The sequence below is a fragment of the Saccopteryx bilineata genome, chromosome 9 (genome assembly GCF_036850765.1).
Source record: "Saccopteryx bilineata isolate mSacBil1 chromosome 9, mSacBil1_pri_phased_curated, whole genome shotgun sequence".
Classification (NCBI taxonomy): Eukaryota; Metazoa; Chordata; class Mammalia; order Chiroptera; family Emballonuridae; genus Saccopteryx; species Saccopteryx bilineata.
Window position 1 is genome coordinate 65,075,772 of NC_089498.1, and position 26,463 is coordinate 65,102,234.

The 26,463-nt window shown below is 38.5% G+C and overlaps 1 protein-coding gene across 1 annotated transcript in view; it reads left to right on the forward strand.

Annotated features, from left to right (window-relative positions):
- The first annotated feature begins 1,491 nt into the window (after positions 1 to 1,491).
- Positions 1,492 to 26,463, forward strand: part of REEP3 (receptor accessory protein 3) — a 122,239-nt gene continuing 97,267 nt past the window's right edge. The window contains exon 1 of the mRNA XM_066242561.1: positions 1,492 to 1,729. Coding sequence (XP_066098658.1) covers positions 1,698 to 1,729 — 32 coding nt within the window. The 5' untranslated portion in view covers positions 1,492 to 1,697. The remainder of the gene's footprint in view (positions 1,730 to 26,463) is intronic.

A 26,463-nucleotide genomic window follows, 5' to 3' on the forward strand; every position in this document is an offset into this window, starting at 1 on the left:
CTCTGTAAACAAACAAACAAAAAAAACATTTCAGGACCTGTTCATGAAGGGATTTGAATGCCATTCAAACGAGTTTTACTGTGCAAGAGTTTTCCAAAAAACTGATGCTTATGTGGCACACTTAATCCCCCAAAATGCTGAATAATGGCCAAAAATAAGAAATGCAAATTTTCATCAACAAGACCCCTAAAATTAAAATACATTTTTTAAGTGAAAGGAGTGGAGATAGTGAGACAGACTTCCTAAAGAGTAGAAAACAGCTTCTGAATTCATTTCTTAAACAAAGTATTACTGAATCTATTATACCTGGGAACTTTAAAGAACTCAGGATAATCTTAATCTTATGGGTGTTCCTGATTTTCTTCCAAGCAAGTCTGAGAACTTCCTGAACATGTTTGTTAGCATTGCCTCATGTCACCTCTAAAAGTCAAGAGGTACGCTACAGTATTATTAGGTTTTTTACTATGGGGAAACTGAGAATAAATTACAGTACGGTCACAAATAAGCTATTACATTTTCTTGGACTTTATAATTAAAGACTCGAGGCCCACATATCATCCATTCTTCATACCATATGAATACTAGAATTACCTATCTTTTTAACAGGAAAAAAAGAGAGCAAGTGAGCAAAAAAGAGAGAGAGAGAGAGACTAAACTTTTAATCGTTCTGTCAATTTGGTACTGCCAGCAAAGATTTGAAATTCTACCTCCTGAATTATGCATCCGCAAAAACTATAAAGTGTAACCAGTAATCCAAACTCACAAAAAATGGCAAGTTGGATAGGTTAGGAATCCTAGGCCCAGTTTTGAGTATCTGGCAGGCTCAAATATGTACAGTATCTGTAAAACAGGCTTTGCTGATGCTGTGATGGAAAGGTGCCCTAAGAGGCCCAGAACTGCGTTTTCAATACTACATCTACTGCTTGCTGCAAACAGGAAACCCAAAGCTTTCTCCCTCTGCCCCTCCCTGCATTGCACCACGAACCACCGCGAGAATCCTGGAGGCCATAAGGCCTCTGCAAGTATCCTCTTGACATTTCCCTTAAAATGCGGTACTTCAAGGATGCCCAGCGCGCCGGGCCGCAGTGAAGTGAGGGCACCCGATGTGGCTACACACATCTCAAAATCTTGCTTCTCCAGAATAAACGGCCTGGTCCAGGTGATTCGATCTGACCTAAGAGTTACTATTTTGTTTTTCACACACGCATAGACAACTACCGTCAGGTCCCCTTCCTCAGCCTCCCGCCACAACCCCCTCCGCGCCAGGTGGACGTCCCAAGGACTTGAGAAGAAGGAAGAGAGGGGTGAAGCGTAGGGTCCGGACCGCGAGACCGTCCCGCCGGGGCCAGGGTCAGGGTCCCGCCTGCCCAGACCCGGGAGCCCGGCGATCCAGAGCCGGCCTCCGCCAACGCGCCGCCGCCGCCGCCACCGCCGCCTATCAGCGGAGCGCAGGGGCGGGGCCGGCTGGCTCCGCGACGGATCGGCCGGCGGGCGGAGACGGGAAGGGACGGGCGGGGGACCTGCCGCCTCGCAACTCCGGCCGCCGCGCGCGCACACACCGGGCCCGGCTCCCGAGGGCACCAGCGCGGCCCCGGGAAGCGCAAGGAGCCGGCGAGCGCGCGGCCTGCAGTTGGCGGCCTGGTCCGCCCTGCTCGGCGCCCACCCGCCTTGGAGGTGGGGTCCAAGCCTCGGGGAAGATGGTGTCCTGGATGATCTCCCGAGCCGTGGTGTAAGTGCCGCTCACGGCTCACCGTAGCCCACGCGAGGCCCAAGGGAGGTGTGGGGAAGGCTCGGGCCTAGTCGGGGGTGGGCTGGCCCGGCGTCGGGCCTGCCCGGGGGTGGGGGACCCTCGGCCTTCTCACCCTAGTCCGCGTCGCTGCGAGGCTCCCTGCGGCGGGCGAGGGTCCCGCGGCTGCGGTCCGGCTGCGTGCGGCTCAGCGGCCCTGCTCCCGCGGCGCTGGGCGAGCAGACGCGCAGGGCAGGCGGTGCGCGCTCCCCGCTCCCTCTCCCCGCGCTGCGCGGCACCGCCCTGCGGGCCCGGGAGGAGCGTGCCTTGCGGCGGCGCCCTGCGCAGGCTCCGCAGACGCTGAGCACGGCGGCGCCGCGATCCTCCGGGGATGCAGCGACCGCACTGAATCTTTGTATCCCGCGGCTGGTGCGTTGCGGTGTCTCTCTCCCCGGCTGATTGCCTTTCGGTCACGTGTGGTAGGAGGAGAGATTTGTCTACAAACCCTCCACCGCTCCCAGCTCAGATCCCTGGGAAGGGTCCCAGTTGCCCCGTGATTTACAGTTTACCGAGAAAGAAGCTCAATGTTGAATAACACCACCTGCCCGCTCTCCTAGATTCCAAACTTTGGTGATTTGGGCGGAAATATTTGCTAAGTGATTGAGAGGCTGCAGGTGCCTTTGGTCTTTGTTCAAATTGTCGGTTCATTTCCTGTGTTCTTACCAACAAGTACTACAAATCCATAAAGGAAATTACTTGAGTTGTGTATACCCTATAAAGGGATTTGACTGCAATTTAAACTGTTTACCTCCCATCGTTTCCACCCCCCCTCTTTAAAAAAAAGCCACAAACAATGGCATAGTTAGAGCCTGAGACCGCTGGATTCATTATTCATGATACCCGTAGGAGTAATATTATCTCAGGATCTTTCTGATCTTGAGGCTGCTGGCTTCTCTGATTAGCTTTAGAATGGGGGTGAGGAGGTAGGGGGACATTACCAGATACTTAATTTTGTTTCTAACTAGGGAGAAAGCTAAATTTTCTGTGAATTTTGGGTTTATTTTGTTTGGAATTGAATTAATAGATTAGCAGCGGTTTCGGGCAGATTTGCTATATAGCATTAAGTTTTTGTCACTTGAATGTTGTAATGCAGTTTGTCCTTCACTGGTACAGTTTCTAGTTTTAAAATTTCAGAGCTTCCTGTGTTCATCTCAAGAAATAAAAGCATACCACGGGTGTTCTCAGGGGGTTTTTCAATTTTGGGGCGTCTCTAAGTGTCATTTACATGAATGGTTTTCAACCTTTTTACACTTGGGGACTGGTGAAAACAAAATTATTTCGGGGACTGATAAGGCAGAAATCATACTGAGCTTAAGTGAATTAGACCAAAATCATTGTGTCTATAATCTTCATATCACATCAGGGTGGTTAACCCCTTCTTGGACCCTTCTGGCAGACCAGTCTGCAGGATGGGGTTGAAAAACATTGATTTACATAATACAGGCATACTTTTTTTTACCTAGTAGATGCCTATCAAGTGTTGTGTCGGCACCTAGAAAATCAAGTGCCCCATTAAGAAACTGTACTTTTTTTTTTTAACTCTCTGGGTTTGACTACTAGTTCTTTAACTGATAAAAAAAAAAAAATGTGAGACAATTTATTTCATTTGTGTAACTCAAATCATATTTTTGGTTTTTGTCATTGACTATGATTTTTTTTCTAGGTGCTCCCTATAACACAAAGGTTAGTAACACAGAATTGATCTTAATGGAACTGCCAGTTTAGGTACACTGTACCTGCAGTACAGATCCAAATGTCAGGTCTTTTAAGAATTACACCCATTAATTGAATGACAAGATAATCTGGACATGTTATCTTTGAATATATGTATCCTGATTTATTGATGTCGCCCATTAAAAAAATAAAATTATTTTAAAAAAAAGAATTACACCCTTATACCCTGTCTGGATAGCTCAGTTGGTTAGGACATCGTCTCAAAGTATAGAGGTTGCCGGTTCAATCCCTGGTAAGGGCACATACAAGAAAAGATCACTGTCTTTCTCCTCTCTCTCGTTCTCTCTCTAAAATCAATAAAACATTTAAAAATAAATTACACCCTTTGCTATTGGGGTTAGACAAGGGAGGGATTATATCTGCTTAGAGAATCAGAAAAAGAGATTACATTTGAGATGGACCTTGAAAGACAGGCTGAATTTAGACAACCAAAGATGGGAAAGAAAAGGATTCCAGATAAAGGCATCACTGTGAGCCAAAGCACAGAGGAGGGAAAGCCCAGATTAGTTACAAAGGACTTGAGGGACTTGGGAGAGAGAAAACTGGAAATCTAGGTAGCCTGAGTTTTGTTTTCAAGGAATTTCAGGAAGAGCTGATAGATTTTATTAGGAAATAATGGAAGATTCTGTCCCTTGTTGTATGAGGGGGTTGTACTTGCAGAAACACTGAAGACTTAGAGGGCTCCCTAACTGAAGAGAAGAGTCTATAGCTTGTGATGCTAAAGGCTATAGAATACAAGCTGTGAAGCAAAAAAAAAAAAGGGGGGGGCAAAAAATGTGAGAGAGGGAAGGTCATGGAAGTGTATTTATGAAGTGTCAGGAAATGTACTTAATGTGCCATTGAACCAGTAGCATGTTAGAAAGGGCACTTGTTAGGTAACAGAAGCATCATCATATTGTGCTTCTTTGCTTCTCAGTTTCTCTATGTCTATGCGCTGAATGTTTTCTGTTCCTTTGATTCTATTATGAGGACACAAAAGATCAATCTCAGGATCTATCCGAACCTGTAAACCTTTTTTATACCAGGAGATAGAATCCACTGGAACAGCCAGCTATTCCTGAGCCTAAAGAAAATTCAGACAGTTCTTTCAACTTGAACCTCTGGTGGCATGCACAAGAAACACACCAAACCTTTTAACCAGAGGTCCCTGTGTGCATGAGCACTTTCTCCCCAGACCTTTTGGCAGACCATTGCCAGGAAGAGCACTGGCTTTAGAATCACCTATTTAATAGTTGTGTGGTCCTAGGAAACATACTACACCAATCTGAGCTTCAGTGTTTTTTTTATAATATTTACCTCCTTAAAAATGTTAGATTAAATTAGTTTTCCTAAAACATACCAAATGAGGTTCTTTGAATTTGTTTTACATTTAAAACATAATACATAGATTTCTTTTAATGGAAAGGTAAGAAGATCTAGAAAGAAATATCATTGGACTGTAATTGTGAAACCTGGAATTTATTACTAGAGTTGGTTATATTAACCAGCTGAATGCCTGCATCAGTCTCTTACTGATTATAGACCTCAGTTTCTGTCTCCATAAAGGATCTGATCTGGTCATCTCCAAACTCTTTTGCACAGCTCTAGCATTCTGTGGTAGTAGGAGAGGATTTTTCATTCAAATCAACTTTTTAACTTTATAGGCAAGATTCAAAGGTTAGTTGGCGATTATTAAGGTTATAATAACCTGACATTACCAAATAACATTACATTCATACATGATGCTCATACCTTACCTTTTGAAACATGATTTATAGAATTTGAAGGAAATTCTACTTTTCTAATTTTTCTTAATTTGTGTATATAATATAGCATCATGGTTAAGATCAGGACTAAAGACAGATTGCCTGAATTAAAATATCAGCTCTACTATTTATTGGCTATAACATACCCCTAGAACTAAATGCAGTTGTATACATAATGTCCATACTCCAGCTTCGTGCTATAGTAGATATTCAATAAATATTAGTACTTATTATCAGAAAAAGGAAGAATATTCTCTGCAACATTCCTAGCAAACTGAATGTTTAAATTATTTTCAACTAGCATTTGTTTTTCAATCTCTGTATTAAGAGGCAGTTGTAATTAGAGTAGGGTAAAAAAGTTATCTATTATTTTTTATTATACCATAAGCATTTTCTGTGTTGCTCTGAAATCTTCTATTTGATCAGGCCAGTGTTCATTAATTTTCTTTTTAGATAACTTCTAATATTTTATTATAACCCTCTGAGTAGTATGAACGTTCATGTACATCCTCGTGCCTCCTGACCATTCAGAGTACAATTGTACATGAGCAATGGTAAACATTAAAAAAGGCAAATGTATGTTCTTCTTGTTTCCATAAATTGGTTATCAAACAGACATGATTTTAAGTTAATAAAACTATAACTGGAACTAATTTCATTTTCTGAAAAACAACTCACTCCGTGGGTCAGTGACCATGAAAAATATTCACTACTCAAAGGGATAAGTCATGCCTCAATGTAATTATAACGCTAAAATGTACATCATTTATGCATACCTTTTTTTTACACATTACCTTAAGATAAATACCCAAGGAGTATATCTGAGACAAAGGTTACGAACACTTTTTAAAAAATTTTTTTTACTTATTTATTCATTTTTAGAGAGAAGAGAGAAAGAGGAGAGAGAGGGGGGAGGAGCAGGAAGCATCAACTCCTATATATGCCCTGACTGGGCTATCCCAGGGTTTTGAACTGGTGACCTCAGCATTCCAGGTTGAAGCTTTACCCACTGCACCACCACAGATCAGGCCTATGAACACTTTTTGACAATTGATATGAATTGCCAAATTGCTTTCCAAAAGGACATTAGTATTTTACATTGTCACCAATAATGTATGAGTAGTATCTTCATCACAGTGTAGCTAGATTTGGGGGGGAGGGGTGATTTTTTTATACTTTCCTAATAAGTGTAATGGATCTCATTGTTTTCTTTTGCATTTGAGTTATTAGCAGGGTTAATATTTGTCCTAATATTTATTAATTATATCTCCCATGGTGCAAATAGTCTATATGTACTTCACACATTTCTCTCTTGATTACTTGATAATTTACTTGTTGGATCACCTTACATAATAAATTAACCTTAAGTCATATGTGATGCAAATATATTTTCCAATCTATCAATAATTAGACTTCTCTTCAGATATTTTTTTTAGTTGTATAGAGTTACTCTTAATACATTTCAACATGTTTATTTTTTACTTTGTGATTTTTCACTTCTAAATATAAACTATTACTGCATATATTTGATAAGTACTACAGTGCTTTCTCATAGAATTGGATGAATTTAGAGATTTCCTTTTTCATACATCATTATTTCCCTTTTTACACTAGTATCAATTTTTATTTTTGTTTTATGATTTTATTATCTGGCAGTACCAGTAAAACCTCAGTCCTCTTTCTTTAATTGATTCTTTTCAATTATATATAATGGGTGCCTTTAGAGTCTAAATTACATACCTTAAAAACCATACTCCAGCAATTTCCCCCCTTACTTCAGCATCATCTGTTTTTTCTCTGCCAGATCTTTCTTGTCAGCATTCAAACATGCTATTTCTCCCATCTTAAAAAAACAAAAACTTATCCTATTATACATTCCATCTCTTTACACCATTTCTGACCCACTCTTTAAAGCAAAAAGCTCACAAAAGAACAGTTTATAAACTTTCCACCTCCTTTTTCACAGGTCACTCTCAATGCATACCATTGAGGCTTGGCCCCCAACCGCTTCATTGAAATTGCCCTTTGCTAGGTCAGCAGTGACCTCCACATGGCCAAACTGGTCCTCATCTGACTTAGCAGCTTCTGATACAGCTGCTTATTCTCTCCTTGAAGCACTTTGCCTGGCCTTTTTTTTTCCTTCATAACTCACAGGCTACTCCCTTCTCCGTTTCCCTTGCCACATTCCCCTGACCGATGCCCAACTTCTTAAGAGTTGGTTAGTCCAGGTCTCAGTGCTTCGATTTTTTTTCTATCTACACTCCTCTGCGAACTCTTATTACTTTACACCTCCAATCCAGAGTTCAGCTGAATTCATGATCCTATATATTTTCAACTGCCTACTTACTTAGAACTTTTGCCTACTGGCTTCAACTCTACTTGGAAGCATCTGACAGTCATCTTGAACTTAAGATATCCAAAACTGGCCCTGGCCGGTTGGCTCAGCGGTAGAGCGTCGGCCTAGCGTGCGGAGGACCCGGGTTCGATTCCCGGCCAGGGCACACAGGAGAAGCGCCCATTTGCTTCTCCACCCCTCCGCCGCGCTTTCCTCTCTGTCTCTCTCTTCCCCTCCCGCAGCCAAGGCTCCATTGGAGCAAAGATGGCCCGGGCGCTGGGGATGGCTCTGTGGCCTCTGCCTCAGGCGCTAGAGTGGCTCTGGTCGCAATATGGCGACGCCCAGGATGGGCAGAGCATCGCCCCCTGGTGGGCAGAGCGTCGCCCCTGGTGGGCGTGCCGGGTGGATCCCGGTCGGGCGCATGTGGGAGTCTGTCTGACTGTCTCTCCCTGTTTCCAGCTTCAGAAAAATGGAAAAAAAAAAAAAAAAAAAAAAGATATCCAAAACTGAGATCCTCAGTTATTTTCCCCATCAGGCTCTTCCTGCGGCCTGCCTCTCTGCTCAGTTAATTACAACTGAGACCTTCCAATAGCTCAGGTCAAAACCCTTGGAATTATCTGATTCCTCTTTTTATCTCATTCCCTGTCCTATAGTAAATCTGTTGACTTCACCTTCAAAGTGTACCCAGGATAGACCCACTTCTCACCACCTTTACTTTACATTACTATAATCAAAGCCAGAACATCTCTTAATAGTGTCATATTACTGTCATAGTAGTGTCCTACTTCTACCCTTTGTTTGTGTGTGTCTGTTAAGAGTGTGATAGAATTAAAGAAAAACATCTTGAGTAATTTTTAAATCTTTTTGGAAGTTTGAGAGCAGTCACAATTTATAAGTGATATAATTAATTCTTCCTTTATATGTGCTTTAAGTATTTTTGAATAACTGAAATCTCACTGATGGCTAAAATATTTTTCAGTTAGGTTAAGGTACATTTTATCTTTATTTACCAGTTTTAATGAAATCCTTTATGTAAATATTTATATCTTAAATGTTCATGAGTTGTATCTAAGAATAGTGTACTTACTGAAATTGCTGTTAGACAATGAGAAATAAGATAGATAGGAGAAAGGATGTTTTCAAAGAAACGGAAAAAGTTAAAATCTTAAAAATAAAATAATGTGTTATGAATGTGCTACATTCATAACAGAAATGAGGCATCTTTTCTGTCTTCCTTCGCTAAGACAGAAGACACATCCTAAACTATTGGGTCTTGTTATCAATGCACAGGCCAGAACGTCCAACAAGATTCCTTTATTAGCCTTCTTTTCATAAACAACTTGCTTTTGTTCACTTTTTGTTATTGCTGCTATTTTAACTATTTCTTTTTTCTACTGGATTTTTGAACCCTTTTAGGATGGAGAATTTTATATTTTTTCCTTTAGTATAGATTTATATTCAAGTAAATGGTATATTACAATAATAATAGCATAAATGGATAATTCAGATATCTTAAATATGATAGTACTGTTTCAATTGTCACATGCAAAAAGATTACTGCTGAATCTGTTAACAAAACATGAACTTATTTTTATGTTATTGATTATAAATTTGTATTAAACTTCCCCTTTCATACATTTTTTAGGTTAAATGAAAGGTTAAAGATACAAATTTTTCTGTTATAAATGTCTTTATGTGTACAAAACTATTTTTTTAAGCAAGTGACAGACAGAAAGGGAAAGGGATAAGAAGCATGAACTCATAATTATGTCACTTTAGTTGTTCACTGATTGCTTCTCATAGGGGCCTTGACCCAGAGGGCTCCAGCCAAGCCAGTGACCCCTTGCTCAAAGCAGCGGCATTGGGCTTCAAGCCAATGACCCCTCACTCAAGCCAGTGACCTTGGGTTTTGAACCTGAGTCCTCAGCATCCCAGATCTATGCTCCATCACTAGTCAGGCCACAAAACTATCTTTTAAGGGCTTAAGTATACCTGTTACTAACATAAATTTACCAGCTGCGGTCATGTTAAATTTATAAATTTGATATGAAACTTATAAACGTTAAAATTTTTTATTAAATTTATAAATTTTATATAAATTTATAAATGTTAAATTTATAAAGGCCACTATGACTGAAAATTAAGACAGATATACTCATGAAGATACTGTGAACAGGGAAAACAGTAACAGTTGGGATGGAATTATTGAACTGTGGCTAAAGATTATTTTAAGTTAAGAGCTGACTAGCTAATATTAGTATTAGAGAGCCATTTATAATAGTATTCAAAGTATTTTTAATTTAATTTGAAGATTCTTTATGTCAGGGTTTCTTAATGTAGCACTATTGATATTTTGGACTGGATAATTCTTTCTTGGGGGTGAGGGAGGGACTATTCTGTGCACTGTAGGATGTTTAACAGCATCTCTTCACTTGAAAAATGCCAGCGGCACCCCTGCCCCTAGTTACGACAGTCAGAAATATTTTCAGATATTGCTGTATGTCGCCTAGTGTGCAGAATTGCACTTAGCACGTAGTGGTTGAAAATCACTGTGCTAAGTGAAAAGGGAAGAAAAAAATATATATGGGAGGGAATGATCCTGAATCTGTGCTCTTCAGTATGGTAGCCACCAGTGACATGTGGCTATTTAAATGTATATTAGGTAAATATAAAGTTAACTTCCTCAGTCACACTAGCCACATTTCAAGTTCAGTAGTCATCCTAGTTTAGTGGTTAGGTTATTGGACAGTGCAGAAATAGAACATTTCCATCACTGAAGAAAGTGCTGTCGGGGCAATCACTTACAAAATATACAGTGTGTCCGTAAAGTCATGGTGCACTTTTGACCAGTCACAGGAAAGCAACAAAAGACGATAGAAATGTGAAATCTGCACCAAATAAAAGGAAAACCCTCCCAGTTTCTGTAGGATGATGTGACAGCATGTGCGCATGCACAGATGATGACGTAACACCATGTATACAGCGGAGCAGCCCACAGCCATGCTAGTCAAAATGTGGACGGTACAGAGGAAAGTTCAGTATGTTCTTGGCTCACTAAATTCGAATCCGTGACCAAAGTGCAATGTGAATATCGGCGCAGTTATAACGAAGCGCCACCACATAGGAATAACATTACTCGGTGGGATAAGCAGTTGAAGGAAACCGGCAGTTTGGTGGAGAAACCCCGTTCTGGTAGGCCATCAGTCAGTGACGAGTCTGTAGAGGCTATACGGGATAGCTACCTAAGGAGCCCTAAGAAATCTGTGCATGAGCCCACATCGAACTGCACTGAATAGGTATAAAATTGGGAGAGTTTTCCTTTTATTTGGTGCAGATTTCACATTTCTATAATCTTTTGTTGCTTTCCTGTGACCGGTCAAAAGTGCACCATGACTTGACGGACACGCTGTACAATGTGCTCAGTGTATCCATCAGAAAATGGCTTAGTTGTTTACTATTTGCTCCTTCTGTATACTTTATGGCAGAAATTATAGGCTATAATGGTACTTGGAAATTCATGAGTCTCAAAATATCTCTTGCTTAAAAATTATGTAAAATACTGTTTCTGTCAATCTGTCAAATTTTTTAGACAAAATTAATTTCTATTTTATTATTTACAGAGAATTTCCCATAATTGATGACAATTATTGATTCCCTACACTTTGAAAATAATTTTTATAAGCACATATTCTGCACATCAGCACTTATCGTTTTTATTTTCTGAATTTATAAATGAAATGTGATTTACAAGTTATAATTTCCTAGTCCTGGAAGTTAAGATATTAAAATTTGAATACATAGCAAGGTTACCAGTATATTGCTTTCCTTGCTATTAGCAGTGTCGTCAACTCTGCAGAACAACTACCAAGGAGATCGTGAAAGTGAAACTCATAGGAAAAGTCTAAACGTAATAGGTTTGTACTGGCCAATGATTCAAAACATAATTTCAAGATATATTTAAATATATTATTGCTAGAGCATTAATATTTTCCAGTAATGATATGTTCATTTTAGAAAAGAATTATTCTCACCCATAAATAAAACCAAATATTCTGCTTCAGAAAATTTTCTTAACCTTTATCATGTCACATATCTGAAAAATGTATTAGTTTGCTGGTATAACAAAGTACCACAGACTGGGTGGCTTAAGCTACATTTCTAGAGGCTAGAAGTCCAAGGTGAATATGTTGGCGGGGTTGGTTCTTTTTGAGGACTGTGAGAAAGAATGTGTTCCATGTGTCTCTGCTGGTGGTTTGCTGGCCACCCGTGCATTACTTGGCCTATAGATGCATCACCCTTATGTCTGACTTCTTACACATGGAATTCTCCCTTTCTGTTTGTGTCCAAATTTCCCATTTTTATAGGACACAGGTTGCATTGAATTAAGCCCCCCCACCCCCAATTACCTCATTTTTACTGGATTACCTCTGTAAAGATCTTATTTCCAAATAAGATCACATTCTGAGGTAGTAGAGATTAGGGCTTTAACATATCTCCCTCCCAACATGTCTTTTTTTGGAGACACAATCCAATCTCTTTTACATATCCTGAGGAAAACTAATAGATTCCAAGGAATGGTTTTAGGGATTGAATTAGAAAATGAGAAAAAAGACTAACAAAATAGCTGTCAATATAATTTGAATTATCAAGTGGGGAGAGGGGCACAGATTTTTCCATTGTGGTGAAATGAACAACTAGAGCAATAGGTAGATGTTATAGGGAAGACAACTTTATTCAGTAGATACTGGAAAACTTTCTAACACCTAGAGGTGTTCAACAATGAGACAGACAACCTCATGAGAGCAGTGTGTTTTCTGTCACTGAAGGAATGAAAGGGAGAGTAGAACCCTATGTGAGGATCTTGACATTTATTGCTTGTGTGCTTCCTATGGAGAAGCATAGATAAATTACTGTGAATATGTTGTATTTAATAAGATATTTAAATAAGTAAATACATTAACCTTGCATGATGTAAATATCAGCAATAATTAATAAATGACATTATTTGACATTTTATAAAAACCACTCTTTTATCATCAAACTTTAATCACTAATCTTAGGACTCAAAATTTGTAATACAATTTCACCAAAACTGTAAAGTAGATAATCTGACTTACTATTTTCCTTGTTTAACATTTAAGGCCTATAGGAACAATGAGCAATAGACATTCTTGAGTGTTGACTTAAAGAAAGGAAAGATATGGGAATAGAAGAAAACAAACTTGGTGATATTTGCCTAATGGGTATCATGATTGCCTTGTTCGGTTCTCCATTGCTTTGTGCCTGTGGTCTTGTTTTCTGTTGGACACACCAACCAATTTCACTATAACTAAAATCAGTAAAACATAGGTGGAAAATCATGTTAAGAGTAATACATATGATGAAAAAACACCTTGATTATCTTGAATGACTGACAAGTATAAAGGAAATGCTGAAAATGATATAATCTCTAACCTAAAAATAATGGCCTAGATGCATATTAAATATGTGATAAGAGGAACTGTGTTAGGAAGCAAAACATTTAGTTTCTTCCTTTGAAAAATTCATTGCTGCTCCCCCACATCAAAGTGTGTCATCACTGCCTCTTGTCCTCTCTTTTATGCTTTCTATACTTTTTTGTCTAGTTTTACTCTTTTTTTCTTTACTTCAATAAAGGCCAGAAGAGAATAGTATAGTCTGTCATGTGCAGGGATACAATAATTCAAAAGGTTATAAATATAATCTGTAGTTTCCAATAGAGAAGAAGGAGGCTAAAGAGGTATAAAAGACCTCTTTATCAATAAGACAATGGCAAAGAACAAGGAAGGAAGATTTCCTTATTACATCTCAAGATTTATTATAATGTTGTAGTAATTAAGACAATGTAGTATTAGTGCAGTGCTTGACAATAGATTTAATAGAACACAATTAAGAAGAATAAAGGGGGCAGTAAGTGGGGAACAAATGGACAAAAGTAGTGGTAGAAGTGGGTTCATATATATCAGTCATGACAATAAATATAAAAAGACCACATTCTTCTGTTAAGAGACTAACACTGAAAATAAAAACTAATGAAAGTTATATATCATGATTGAAAGATCAAAGATCTTACTAAATATATTAATACATAATTTGTATTAATAGATTAATATTAGTTGATGATTATCAGTTCTTCCCAAATAGATCTATTAATTCAGTGGAATTCCAAAAAGATTTTTGTTGTTTTGGCTGTCAAGGAACCTGAAAGGCTATCTGTAGTTCATAGGAAAGAGCAAAAGCTCAGAAATCAATAAGACAGTGGCAAAGAACAAGGAAAGAAGATTTCCTTATTACATCTCAAGATTTATTATAATGTTGTAGTAATTAATTAAGACAATGTAGTATTAGTGCAGTGCTTGACAATAGATTTAATAGAACACAATCTAGAATCCAGAAAATAGTCTGGGTATATATGGAAATCTGATATGACAGAAGTAGTATTCAGAACCAGTGCAAAGGATGGGTAATTTAATAAATAGTGTTCTCAACACTTGGTTATCTCTCAGACAATAAAGAATGAAATTACATCCTTACTTCACAGCAAGCTCAAAAATAAACAGTAAGTGGATTACCTGCCTACGTGTGAAAATGAAAACGTTTAAACTTTTAGAAGAAAATATAGAACATCATTATGATTATGATTGGGTAGGGAAGAATTTTTCAGACCCTGCAATAAATCACAGAGCAAATGATTGATAAATTTAGTCTAAAGTACATCTAATGCTCATTCTGTATCAAGAATTATTCTAAGCACTTTTATTTTTTTATTTTTTGTGACAGAGAGAGGGACGGATAGGGACAGACAGACAGAAAGGGAGAGAGATGAGAAGCATCAATTGTTTTGTAGTGCCTTAGTTGTTCATTGATTACTTTCTCATATGTGCCTTGACCGGGGGGCTACAGCAGAGCGAGTGACCCCTTGCTCAAGCCAGCGACCTTGGGCTCATGCTTGTGAGCCTTGCTCAAACCAGGTGAGCCCATGCTCAAGCCAGTGGCCTCGGAGTTTCAAATCTGCGTCTTCCGCATCCCAGTCTGATGCTCCATCCACTGCGCCAGTTTGCCTGGTCAGGCTAATAAGCACTTTTAAACTAATTTGTTTGTATCTCACAACAGCCCTAATAATACAGGTTCTGCTGTTATCCCATTTGCCATTGAGAAACACAAAGCTTAGAGATCTGAAATAACTTTCCCAGCCAAGATAGTCACACAACTTACTAAATAGCAGAACTGTCAGTCTAGCTGTAGAACCAGACCAATATGTTATAACCCTGTGTTATAATTTATACTTATTTTTTACATTTTAAATTAGCTTTCTTAAGATAGAATTTATACACAATCATTTTAATGAGTTTTGTCAAATGTATACACTCAGATATCAATCACCATTCCTACCAGGGTTTACTTTACGTTCTCAACAGTGGTAGTTGAATATCCATTTCTACCACATTCACCATCCCTGACAATAATTTTATCTTTGCTGATCTATATGAAAATACCTAATTATTTTAAATATCACTTTCAAGCTATAAAAATTTAAAAAAAAACTATTTAGAAACTCATATTGCTTTTATTCTCTATTCCTCAATAGAAGGGGAGTAGAGACTGGGCAGGAGGGTGTGTGGAGGAAGCCGGCACTGGAACTGTTGCCCAATGAGGGCAAGAAATGCAGACAGTTTTGTAATATATATAACTAACCATGTAAGATACGCAGAAGATAAAAAAATTCTTTAAACTCAATTTAAAAATAATGCTCTGAAGAAAAATGGTCAGATGAACCAGACATCTCCTAGACAAGGAAACCAATGAATACGACATACACAAAACTCAGTATAATGTTTCCAGGAAAATGTAAATTAAGACTACATTGAAATTCTATTTCACACCTTCTAGATTTCAAAAATTTTAAAGTCTGAAAATACCAAATGTTGATAAGTATGTGTAGAGCAACAGGGTCTTTCTTTTTTATGCCTGTAGGAGAATAAGATGCTACAACTGCTTTACAAAACAATTTAGCTCTGACTTGTAGTTGTTCATTTTTCTTACACTTAATAATCCAGCAGTTTCACGACTAGGTAGAATTAGGCACATGCACCAGGAGACATTTGCATGGTATTTATAGGAAAGTTGTTTTGTTTGTTTTTTGCTTTTGTTTTGTTTTTTTTTGTTGTTTTTTTTAGTGAGAGGACGGGAGACAGAAACAGACTCCCACATGCACCCTGACAGGGATCCACCTGGCAAACCCAATAGGGGGCGATGCTCTGCCCATGTGGGGCCCTTGTTCTGTTACAACCGGAGCCATTTTTTTTAGTGCCTGAGGTGGAGGCCATGAAGTCCTCAGCACCCTGGGCCAACTCACTCCAATCCAGCCATGGCTGCAGGAGGGGAGGAGAAGTGAGAGAGGGAGGGCTGGAGAAGCAGATGGGCACTTCTCCCGTGCTCCCTGGCCAGAATAGAACCCAGGACATCCACACGCCAGGCAGACACTATACCACTAAGCCAGCCAGCCCAGGGCTAGGAAAGTTCGTAAAGCAAAAATCTACTGAGAATACTAATTTACGTGAAGAAGAGAATGGGTAAATAAATGTTGTATATTTCCATAATGGAGTAAAACTGAATGTGATACAACTTAGAAGCATCAACATGGATAAATGATAGGAAAATTGTACTGTTTTCTAAAAAAAGCAAGCAGGATATGATTGCATTTACTGTGATGCCATTTTAAAAGCCCCAGTGGTCTGGCTTTTAGCTCAGTGGTTCCTTCGAGTCAAGTTTGCTTGTTAACCCTTTAGTAGTGAGTTTTTTTCATGCTCACTGACCACCGAGAGTGAAGTGTTTTGTTTTTTTGTTTTTTTTCAAAAAATGAAATTAGTTCCAGTTCCAGTTTTATTAATTTAAAATCATGTTTGTTTGATAACCAATTTATGGAAACAATAAGAACATACATTTACTGCTTTGGCTTTTACTACTCCAGCTCAAAGTTTAAAGACGTACATGTACGATCGTACTCTGGATGGTCAGGAGGCACGAGGACATACATGAGCGTTCATACTACTCAAAGGGTTAAAGGCCCCAGCATAGGTTAAACTAAACAATATGTAATTTAGAGATATATACATATATGGAAAATCAGTTTTCCAAAAAAGAAAAGAGAATGATAAACAAGTTTTAGTTTGGGGTTTAGCTGTGAAGGAATGCCATTGCAGAGGAAAGGGTTCTGAAATAATGGTATTGATGATATTCTACTTAGAAGTTGGATGACTGACACACTTCATTGTGTTTCACAATAAGAAGGAGGATGCATTGTATTTTCTTTATATCAACTGTTACAGTAAAAAAATGCTTAACACTTGCAGTGAGTCAGGACCAAGATATCTACAGTAACTAAAGGGACAAGCTAAAACAACAGGGAGCAGATAGCAACAGAAAGGAGACGCTGCCCTGTCCCAGCCCATATGCTTCCTGCTGGTGTAGAGGCCAGTTTTAGTGCTTAGCCAGGCCCCAGATGGACGGCGGAAGGGGCTGCACCTGTCATGGATATGTGAACAGAAGGCCAGAACCTCTTGTGAAATCACCAGGCAGTCTTCTCTCTAGTCCCTTCTTTTTCTCAGAACTGGTATTAGTTCAATAAAAAATAACTTATTTACCCAAAGATCTTTGAGGTTTTAGAAGTAGATACCTAGATTGGCCACTTAAAAACTTTCTTTCTTTTTTTTCCTACTTATTTTCAGATAATGGTAGTTTTCTTGTATATCTGTCTGATATGTGGAGTATTTCTATAAAAAGTAACTCAGTAACTTATGTATTCTTTTTTTTCTTTTTTAATTGATTGATTTTAGAGAGACAGAGAGAGGAAGGGGGAAAGAAAGAGAAGTACTCATTTGTTATTCCCCTTAGTTGTGCATTCATTGGTAACTTCTAGTATGTGCCCTGATGGGGGATCCAACCTACAACTTTGTCATTTTGGGACGATGTTTTAACCAACTGAGCTAACTCATCAAGGTCTCTGCTTTGTACTCTTAAATAATGTTGTTTGTCCATTTTGATAGTTTAGCTGGTCAAAACTGTTACATTGCTTGAAATTCCCAAATGCCTAGATAAGAATAATTTAACTTTTAGGTTACATGTTTCAAAGCAATTCCCCACTATTGCAAAGGAGGTGACATTATTCCTAGAATCTGGGATGAGTTTGAATCAACAATGGGAGATAATGTCTAATATTAACATTTATGCTAACGTGTAGCTCTGATTCCTCATGCACACTGAGCATCATTTATACAAGAGGAGGAAAATGGAAAATATTAAATAGAGAGTTTTGTGTTTTCCATGTGGCCAGCATAGTTGTGGTGATTGCTTAAGACATCTGTCACCCACTGATGGCCAGGATTTATTTGGCCTGTTAGGCTGTCCCTTGCTCCCTTGTCATTCCATGTACTGAGCTTACTTAGTAGAGAGGAACATTCAGGGCCTCACAGCACCTCTGGAACATGATTGTGAGACATTAACTAGATTTCCAGTTCTGTCTATAGAGATTTCTAATTTGAGAAAAACAAAAGAATCGTAGCTTAGAAATGGGCTCTGAATCCAGTGACCAGTTTATTCCTTTTACTCCTAGCCAGATTCTTGTTTGTATTATTGTATTGTTTGTCAGTCTTATGTTTTGCTAACCTTTAATTCCTCAAACTAATCTGAAAACTTTCAAATAAATGGACAAAATTTCCTAACCTTTTTTGCCCATTATAAAAGAATTTTGGCCTGACCAGGCGGTGGCGCAGTGGATAGAGCGTCAGACTGGGATGTGGAGGACCCAGGTTCGAGACCCTGAGGTCGCCAGCTTGAGTGCGGGCTCATCTGGTTTGAGCAAAGCTCACCAGCTTGTACCCAAGGTCACTGGCTTGAGCAAGGGGTTACTCAGTCTGCTGTAGCCCCACGGTCAAGGCACATATGAAAAAGCAATCAATGAGCAACTAAGGTGTCACAACAAAAAACTAATGATTGATGCTTCTCATCTCTCTTCGTTCCTGTCTGTCCCTATCTGTCCCTCTCTCTGACTCTCTCTCTCTGTCTCTGTGTAAAAAAAAAAGAATGAAAATTTGTATGATGGAGTACTCTAAAATTACAGCTTTGAACCAGAAAAGCAGTTCTATATATTGCCTTACAAATATTAAAGATTAATGCTACTGTGTAATTTGAGAAATACGGTTGATAAAGTAGTAACTTTCACCTTTTAAAAATCTTAATACAATTATTTTCACTATAACTGAGCACATAATAAATTAAGAGTATTTTCATAGAGATACTTGGGTGTCTTCATTTAGAATAAGAGTTCACAAAACACTATACGGTATTTAAAAGCTTTTAAACACCTTTCCCAGACCCCATTCCCGAAGACTCTGACTGAGTTGATGGACACCCTTATTTTTACAAGCTCCCCAAGTGATTGGAATGCACAGCCAGGTAGGAAACCATTACACTAGGTTAGGAGATAGAAAACCTGGTCGTGATTTTTTTGAGAAATAGTAGTGTCACAATAATATCACAGAATTGAGCTTCCAAATATTGCTACCATTTTCAAACAGAAAAACAAAAATTGTAAAATATCTTTGTTTGGTTTTCAGTGATTGATGGTCATAAACAAGGATATCTGAGTACCTAGAAAATATTTGAACCTTAGCAATAAGCAACATGAGTGATCTTTTAAGAAGCAGTCTTTTTAGACAAACTTGGTTGGTCTTTTTAGATTTAAGTGCAGAAATCTTACAGGAAGTAATGTCTGGATTTTATCACAACATGCTCTGTAGTACTTCATGAAATTCAACTTGGAAATGCATTTCATATTCCAGCTAGCATGTGAACATAGTCTAGCAAATGGCAAAATACCACATTTGTCAGGTTGGCTGACTAGCACATTTGCAGCAGTACACATTTATGCTGCCTTAAAAAAAGATCATATGTAAAACTTGTCAGAATGAAGTTTCATGTTTATTTTTAGTGGAATTCATCAGTTATTCCAGGCCTTTAAAAGTATCCATATATTAATATTCTATATCAGAGTGTTATACATCTTGGTTTAAAAATCATAGTTAATGAAAATCTTGTGGGGGATAGGAGGAAGTAGAAGGGTAAATCACAGAGACAGAGAGAGTCAGAGAGAGGGACAGACAGACAGGAAGGGAAAGAGATGAGAAGCATCAATTCTTCGTTGCAGCTCCTTAGTTGTTCATTGATGGCTTTATCGTATGTGCCTTAACGGAGGGGAGGAGGCTACAGCAGAACGAGTGACCCCTTGCTCAAGCCAGCAACCTTGGGCTCAAGCCAGTGACCATGGGGTCATGTCTATGATCCCACTCTCAAGCCAGTGACCCCGCACTCAAGCTGGTGAGCCCGCCCTCAAGCCAGCAACCTTAGGGTTTTGAACCTGTGTTCTCTGCATCCAGGTCCAGTGCTCTATCCACTGCGCCACTGACTGGTCAGGTCAAATCATATCTTTAATAGTAAAAAGATATGTAGTCTAGAGTTCAAACACCAGCTTTTCATAATCCTTTTCTTAAAATTAAAGGATTAATTTAGGCTCTGACATTTCTACTGTTTTAAGTAAAATTTTATTTAGTCCTTCAGTTTTACTTGTCATCTGTTAAATTTAATAATGTGTAATTTAGAATTTTTATTTTAAATTTCATATATTTTTAGATCTCATTTTTATGTACTTTTTCTGTCAATCTTTGCTTTGTACTGATAATATGGGAAGAGATTTTTAGACCTGATTATTATTATTTTTTTAATTTTCTTTTTTTTTCTTTTTATTATAATTTTATTTTTTTTAATGGGGCGACATCAATAAATCAGGTTACATATATTCAAAGATCAACAAGTCCAGGTTATCTTGTCTTTTAATTATGTTTCATGCCCATCACCCAAAGTCAGATTGTCCTCTGTCACCTTCTATCTAGTTTTCTTTGTGCCCCTCCCCCTACCACTTTCCCTCTCCCGTTCCCCCCTCCCCCCCATAACCACCACACTCTTATCAATGTCTCTTAGTTTCACTTTTATGTCCCACCTACGTATGGAATAATGCAGTTCCTGTTTTTTTCTGATTTACTTATTTCACTTCGTATAATGTTATCAAGATCCCACCATTTTGCTGTAAATGTTCTGATGTCATCATTTCTTATGGCTGAGTAGTATTCCATAGTGTATATGTGCCACATCTTCTTTATCCAGTCATCTATTGACGGGCTTTTTAGTTGTTTCCATGTCCTGGCCACTGTGAACAATGCTGCAATGAACATGGGGCTGCATGTGTCTTTCCATATCAATGTTTCTGAGTTTTGGGGTATATACCCAGTAGAGGGATTGCTGGGTCATAAGGTTTCAGTTTTTTGAGGAACCACCATACTTTCTTCCATAATGGTTGTACTACTTTACATTCCCACCAACAATGTATGAGGGTTCCTTTTTCTCCACAGCCTCCCCAACATTTGCTATTACCTGTCTTGTTAATAATAGCTAATCGAACAGGTGTGAGGTGGTATCTCATTGCAGTTTTGATTTGCATTTCTCTAATAACTAAAGAAGATGAGCATCTTTTCATATATCTGTTGGCCATTTGTACTTCCTCCTGGGAGAAGTGTCTGTTCATGTCCTCTTCCCATTTTTTTATTGGATTGTTTGTTTGTTTGTTGTTGAGTTTTATAAGTTCTTTGTATATTTTGGATATTAGGCCCTTATCTGAGCTGTTGTTTGAAAATATCATTTCCCATTTAGTTGGCTTTCTGTTTATTTTGTTATCATCAGTTTCTAAACTCTTGCTGAGCAAAAACTTCTTAGTCTGATGTAGTCCCATTCATTAATTTTTGCCTTCACTTCTCTTGCCATTGGAGTCAATAGACCTGATTATTTGTGGTCAATAGATCTGGGGCTAAGTTTTAAATTTCTACTTTGTTCTTTTTGGTAATGTTTCCATAATAAATACAAATCATTTCTACTAAAAACATTTATTCTTTAAACTAAGCATGTTGTTTTTAAAGTAAATAAAATATTTACATGAAAGACTAGTTTTAATACAATTTCCCTCAGAAACATAAATGCCATCTTTTTATAGTCTCAACTCTTAATACCAGTCATGACTGAAATCCTTAAGCACTGGTCTTAGAATAGCTACTGTGTCTACAAAACAAACTGAAATACTAGCACATATGTGTAACCTTACAATTTTAACTTTTGGATGTCTCTTTTCTGGTGGTTCAAATGATTCTAAATTTGCTATAGAACCCTAGGGTTTGCTTACTAAGTAGAATTCATTGTTAACAGTAAGGTAAAAGTGAGACATTGTACAAAGCAAAATAAATTTTCCTTATATTCTATATTAGAATAGACACAAAGTGGTACCATTTACACTTCTGTAAAGCAGTATTTATTAGCTAGAGAAGTACAACCATCTACCAGTAGACAGCTTAACAGAAATTGGTCTTTATTCTAATGTATTTATTCTATACAGAGAAGTGGGTTTTTTTGTTTTGTTTGGTTTGGTTGGGTTTTTTTCAGAGAAGTGTTTTTAAGGCTAATAAACTCTCCAGTTATAGTGGGAAAAGAACTGAGTACTTTTTTATTTAAAGTTAAACTGGTAGCATTTTACATGAAGTGTAATTTCTTTAGAATCTCATAATAAAGATGTCTCAACAAAACATAGACGATATTTTTTCCTTCAATTTCCAATTTCTTCTTTATTTAGCTTTGAGATTATTTTTATAGACTTACAACTTTATGGATTAACATTTATTTCAGTTTTTGTGCATAAGGTCAAAACATCAGCATATTTTTTTTTGTATTTTTCTTAAGTGAGAAGGGGGAGGGAGCAGACAGACTCCCACAGGTGCCCAACCAAGATCCACCTGGCCTGACCACCAGGGGGCGATGCTCGGCCCATCTAGAGCGTTGCTCCACTGCAACCAGAGAGCCATTGTAGCGCCTGAAGCAGAGGCCATGGAGCCATCCTCAGCATGACACTAAAAGAGTTGCAACCCTTTTATTAAAAATGTTATTAGAGGCCCTGGTAGGTTGCCTCAATGGTAGAGCATTGGCCTGGCTTGTGGATGTCCCAGGTTCAATTCTGGACAGGGCACACAAAAGACTATCTGCTTCTCTACCTCTCCCCCTCTCCCTTCTCTCTCAGCTCTCTTTCTCTCTCCCCTCTTCCCCTCCTGCAGCCATGGCTCAGTAGGTTTCAGTGAGTTGGGCTGGGTTGCTAGGATAGATCCAGAGCTTTTGCCTCAGGCACTAAAAAATGGCTCTGTTGCTGAACAACGGAGCAAAGGCTCCAGATGGATAGAGCATCACCCCCTTCTGGGCTTGCCGGTGGATCTCAGTTGAGGTGCATGCAGGAGTCTGTCTCTCTGCCTCCCCTCCTCTCACTTTAAAAAAAAAAGTTATTAAAATATATTAAATGAAAAATGAGTCAAAATAGACTTCTGAAATGTCTTCATTTGTTTTGTTTTGTTTTGTTTTGTTTTATATGTTAATATTATCTAGACACCAACTCGTGGACCTTAAGTAGGGTCACTCTAAAAGTGTGACTGAGTCTAATAGCTTATTAACCCTAACTTAGGTAAGACTTCAGTCTCTCGGAGTGCAATCAAGGCTACAGGTGCCACACATTCAGGCAGAGTCACTACATGTAGCCCTGCAGCCTTCTTCCTTTAGCACTTCCCTGAGCCACTGATGCCACCTTCCTCTGCTTCGTCATGTCTGCCAGTGCACCCCTGCCACTCAACAGGCAGTAGTCATTCACCCCTGACTTCCACGTCCTCAGGAGTCTGTTCTCACTGCCACCAAGGTCACTTGGTGTTTTTAGTTTGCTGCTTTCAGTTGTCTGTTGCTGCATGACCAACCATGCCAAAACTTAGTGGCTTAAAATTTTTTCATGATATCCCATGACTTTGTTATATGTGAAAAGGGACATTGACTTTCTTTAATATTTCTAATGTTATAGTCTCGTGGCAAGCTTTTATTGTTTGGAATTATTTTAAAGCAATGTCATACATTAGAAGGATTCTGGTACATTAAAATTTTCTCCTGTGCTAGTAGACCTAAAATCTTAAATATGGTTATGGAATAACAAAATTTGCAAATATCTTTAAATATTTAACTTATGACAGTTTTTCCCCCTCTCTTTCTTATAAACTGACTCAAGTTCTATGTTGATTTGATTAACTTGCCTCTATTTGGTCAATAAGAAAGTAAAACTGATTGTAAGTGAAGAAGAAAATAGGAAATTTGTCAGTTCTTAGATGCTCATGACTCATACTGGAAAATGTAGCTAACTTTTAGCTTTTTAAAACAGTTGATTTGATTGTTAAAGAGTACACTTCTTAGGAAATAGTCTTTTAAACATTTGGGTAAAGAAGAACTATGTTTTCTAAATGATTTTTTTCCCCCCGGAGTAACAAGTGTAAACACGCAATTTATGATAATACTGTTTCTAACAAATAATACTCGGAAGAGTATTCATTTTTTTAATCTTATGTCTCTGTAGTTGGGGTGTGTGTGTTTAAAAAGAAATTGTTGGAATTTGTCCAACTTCTCTGTTATGTCTCTTCCCTGAGGTAAGTTGTATGGTATTTAAAGTATAGGTCAGTGTGTTGCTATGGATACTGAAAAAAACAAGGAAAACAAATAAAAAGTAAATCTTTGACCATCAACCAATAAGAAAAACATTCTATGAAAAGAATTTTTTTAATGAAGCAAATATGTTTTAATCAAGTTGAGAGTAGATGCTCTTCACAAAATCAGCATGGATTTGAAATAAGGAAAACAACCCTTGATCCAAATGAATATGACACTGGCAATACGGTTGTCTTTATAGGTATCAACATACCTAAACATTGAAACTTCTGCTCCTGAAGGAAATTAGACTTCTGTTACTGCTCTTTGGATGTTATGGTTTAATAAATCATGATAAAAAGATATTTTGTGTGTCATATTGAAAATTAAAGTTGCTGATACATGTTTAATTAATTAAGCAGTGATTATACTTAACCCACCAGAAAAAAAAAATTATTGCTGCCATAATTTTCTAATCCTAAAATGGCCATTGCAATTTTTTTAAAGGCCAAAAAAGAAAATCATAGAATTGTCAGATTGAATATTTAGCATTTTGTCAGTTTCTTTTGTCACTTTTTCATTTTCTGCTCTCTACTTAGGCTATATTTGTATATTAGATTATGCATACAAAAGATTCCACCCTGCCTTTCTCTGTAGTTTTTTATTTTATTCTTGCTACAAATATTTATTGAGCACCTACTGTGTGTCTAGGCCTTGGAGTTGCAGAGCTCAACTTGGCACAGTTTTTGCCATGACGGAGTACCCAACACATAGCAGGTGGGAAAGTCAGTGAACATCATACTGTGAGCAGTGATACTAGCTAATATACATACTTGGATTGTGTGTCATCACGTGCCTGACATTGTTATGTGGTGTAACTCACTTAATGCTCACAGCAAGTTAGTCACTATGTATTATTATTGCTTCTTAAAGAAAAGCATACGGGCATGGAGGGTTAATGACTTGCCCAAAGTCACTGCTAGTAGTGTAACATCAAGTAACAGAGGCTAATTAAGGTTGGTTAAGGCCCCGGACGCAGAAGAAAATATTAGACCCCTTACATTAAAAAAAAGTGTAAAGTTAGGGTTTTGCAGGACCCTTCAGAAGTTCGGGGCCCACGGTGAGCGCTTGGTGTGCCTGCTGATAAATCTGCCTCTGTGTATGAACAAAATTCTTTGAGACCAGAGGAAAAGGGTTCCTAACCAAGGGAGGCAAGGAAATCTTCTAAGAGAATAATTGCCTGTCAACTCCCTCTGTGAAGTTATCCTCCTTGAGAAAAGGCCCCAGTCAGAGGGGGGAAACATGCCAAGGCATAGAGACAAAATTACATGACTCTTGGGAAGCAGGAAGTAGTTCAATGTCATTGGAACACAAAGTTGCAAAAAGTGAGATTAGAGAAGTCAGAAGAGCTAGGTCTAACCTTACATAGCCTAATGAGTTGTTTCTTTATTGAGAAAGCAGGAAAGAACGGATGAAAGATTTTAAGTAATGATAGTAACAGGGGACCTGGGGAAAATAATGAGAGAGAGAGTCTCGTAAAAAAATAAGGGTCAGAATTAAGGCTGAGGTAACTTTGAGACAAGGGGACAGATATGAGAGCGATTTAGGGGGTGAATTTGACAAAATTTGGTGTGTGGATGTGAGGAGGAGGAAGGAATTTCACAAGTCTCAGATTACTGGAACTGGAAGCCTCACCTTTTTGTGAGATGAAAAACATGAGAGGAAGAACAGGTTTAGAGAGAGAAAGGAATGCTATTCTTGAAACAGCAACTGCAAAGTGTTGCAATAAGAAGGGTGGTCAGAGCACTTCAAATAGGGAAGGAGCACAGGTGTAAATAAGACGTTATTGGTAGCATTCTTTTTTTTTAAGATTTTATTTATCGCCTGACCTGTGGTGGCACAGTGGATAAAGCATCCACCTGGAATGCTGAGGTTGCTGGTTCAAAACCCTGGGCCTGCCCGGTCAAGGCATATATGGGAGTTGATGCTTCCTGCTCCCCCCCCCCCCTTCTTTCTTTCTCTCTTCTCTTTTTCTTTTTTTTTTTTTTTTTCTTTTTAGTTTTTTTTTTTTTCTGAAGCTGGAAACGGTGAGAGACAGACTCCCGCATGCGCCCGACTGGGATCCACCCAGCACGCCCACCAGGGGCGAAGCTCTGCCCACCAGGGGCGATGCTCTGCCCCTCCGGGGCGTCGCTCCAAGGAGCCATCCCCAGCGCCCAGGCCATCTTTGCTCCAATGGAGCCTCGGCT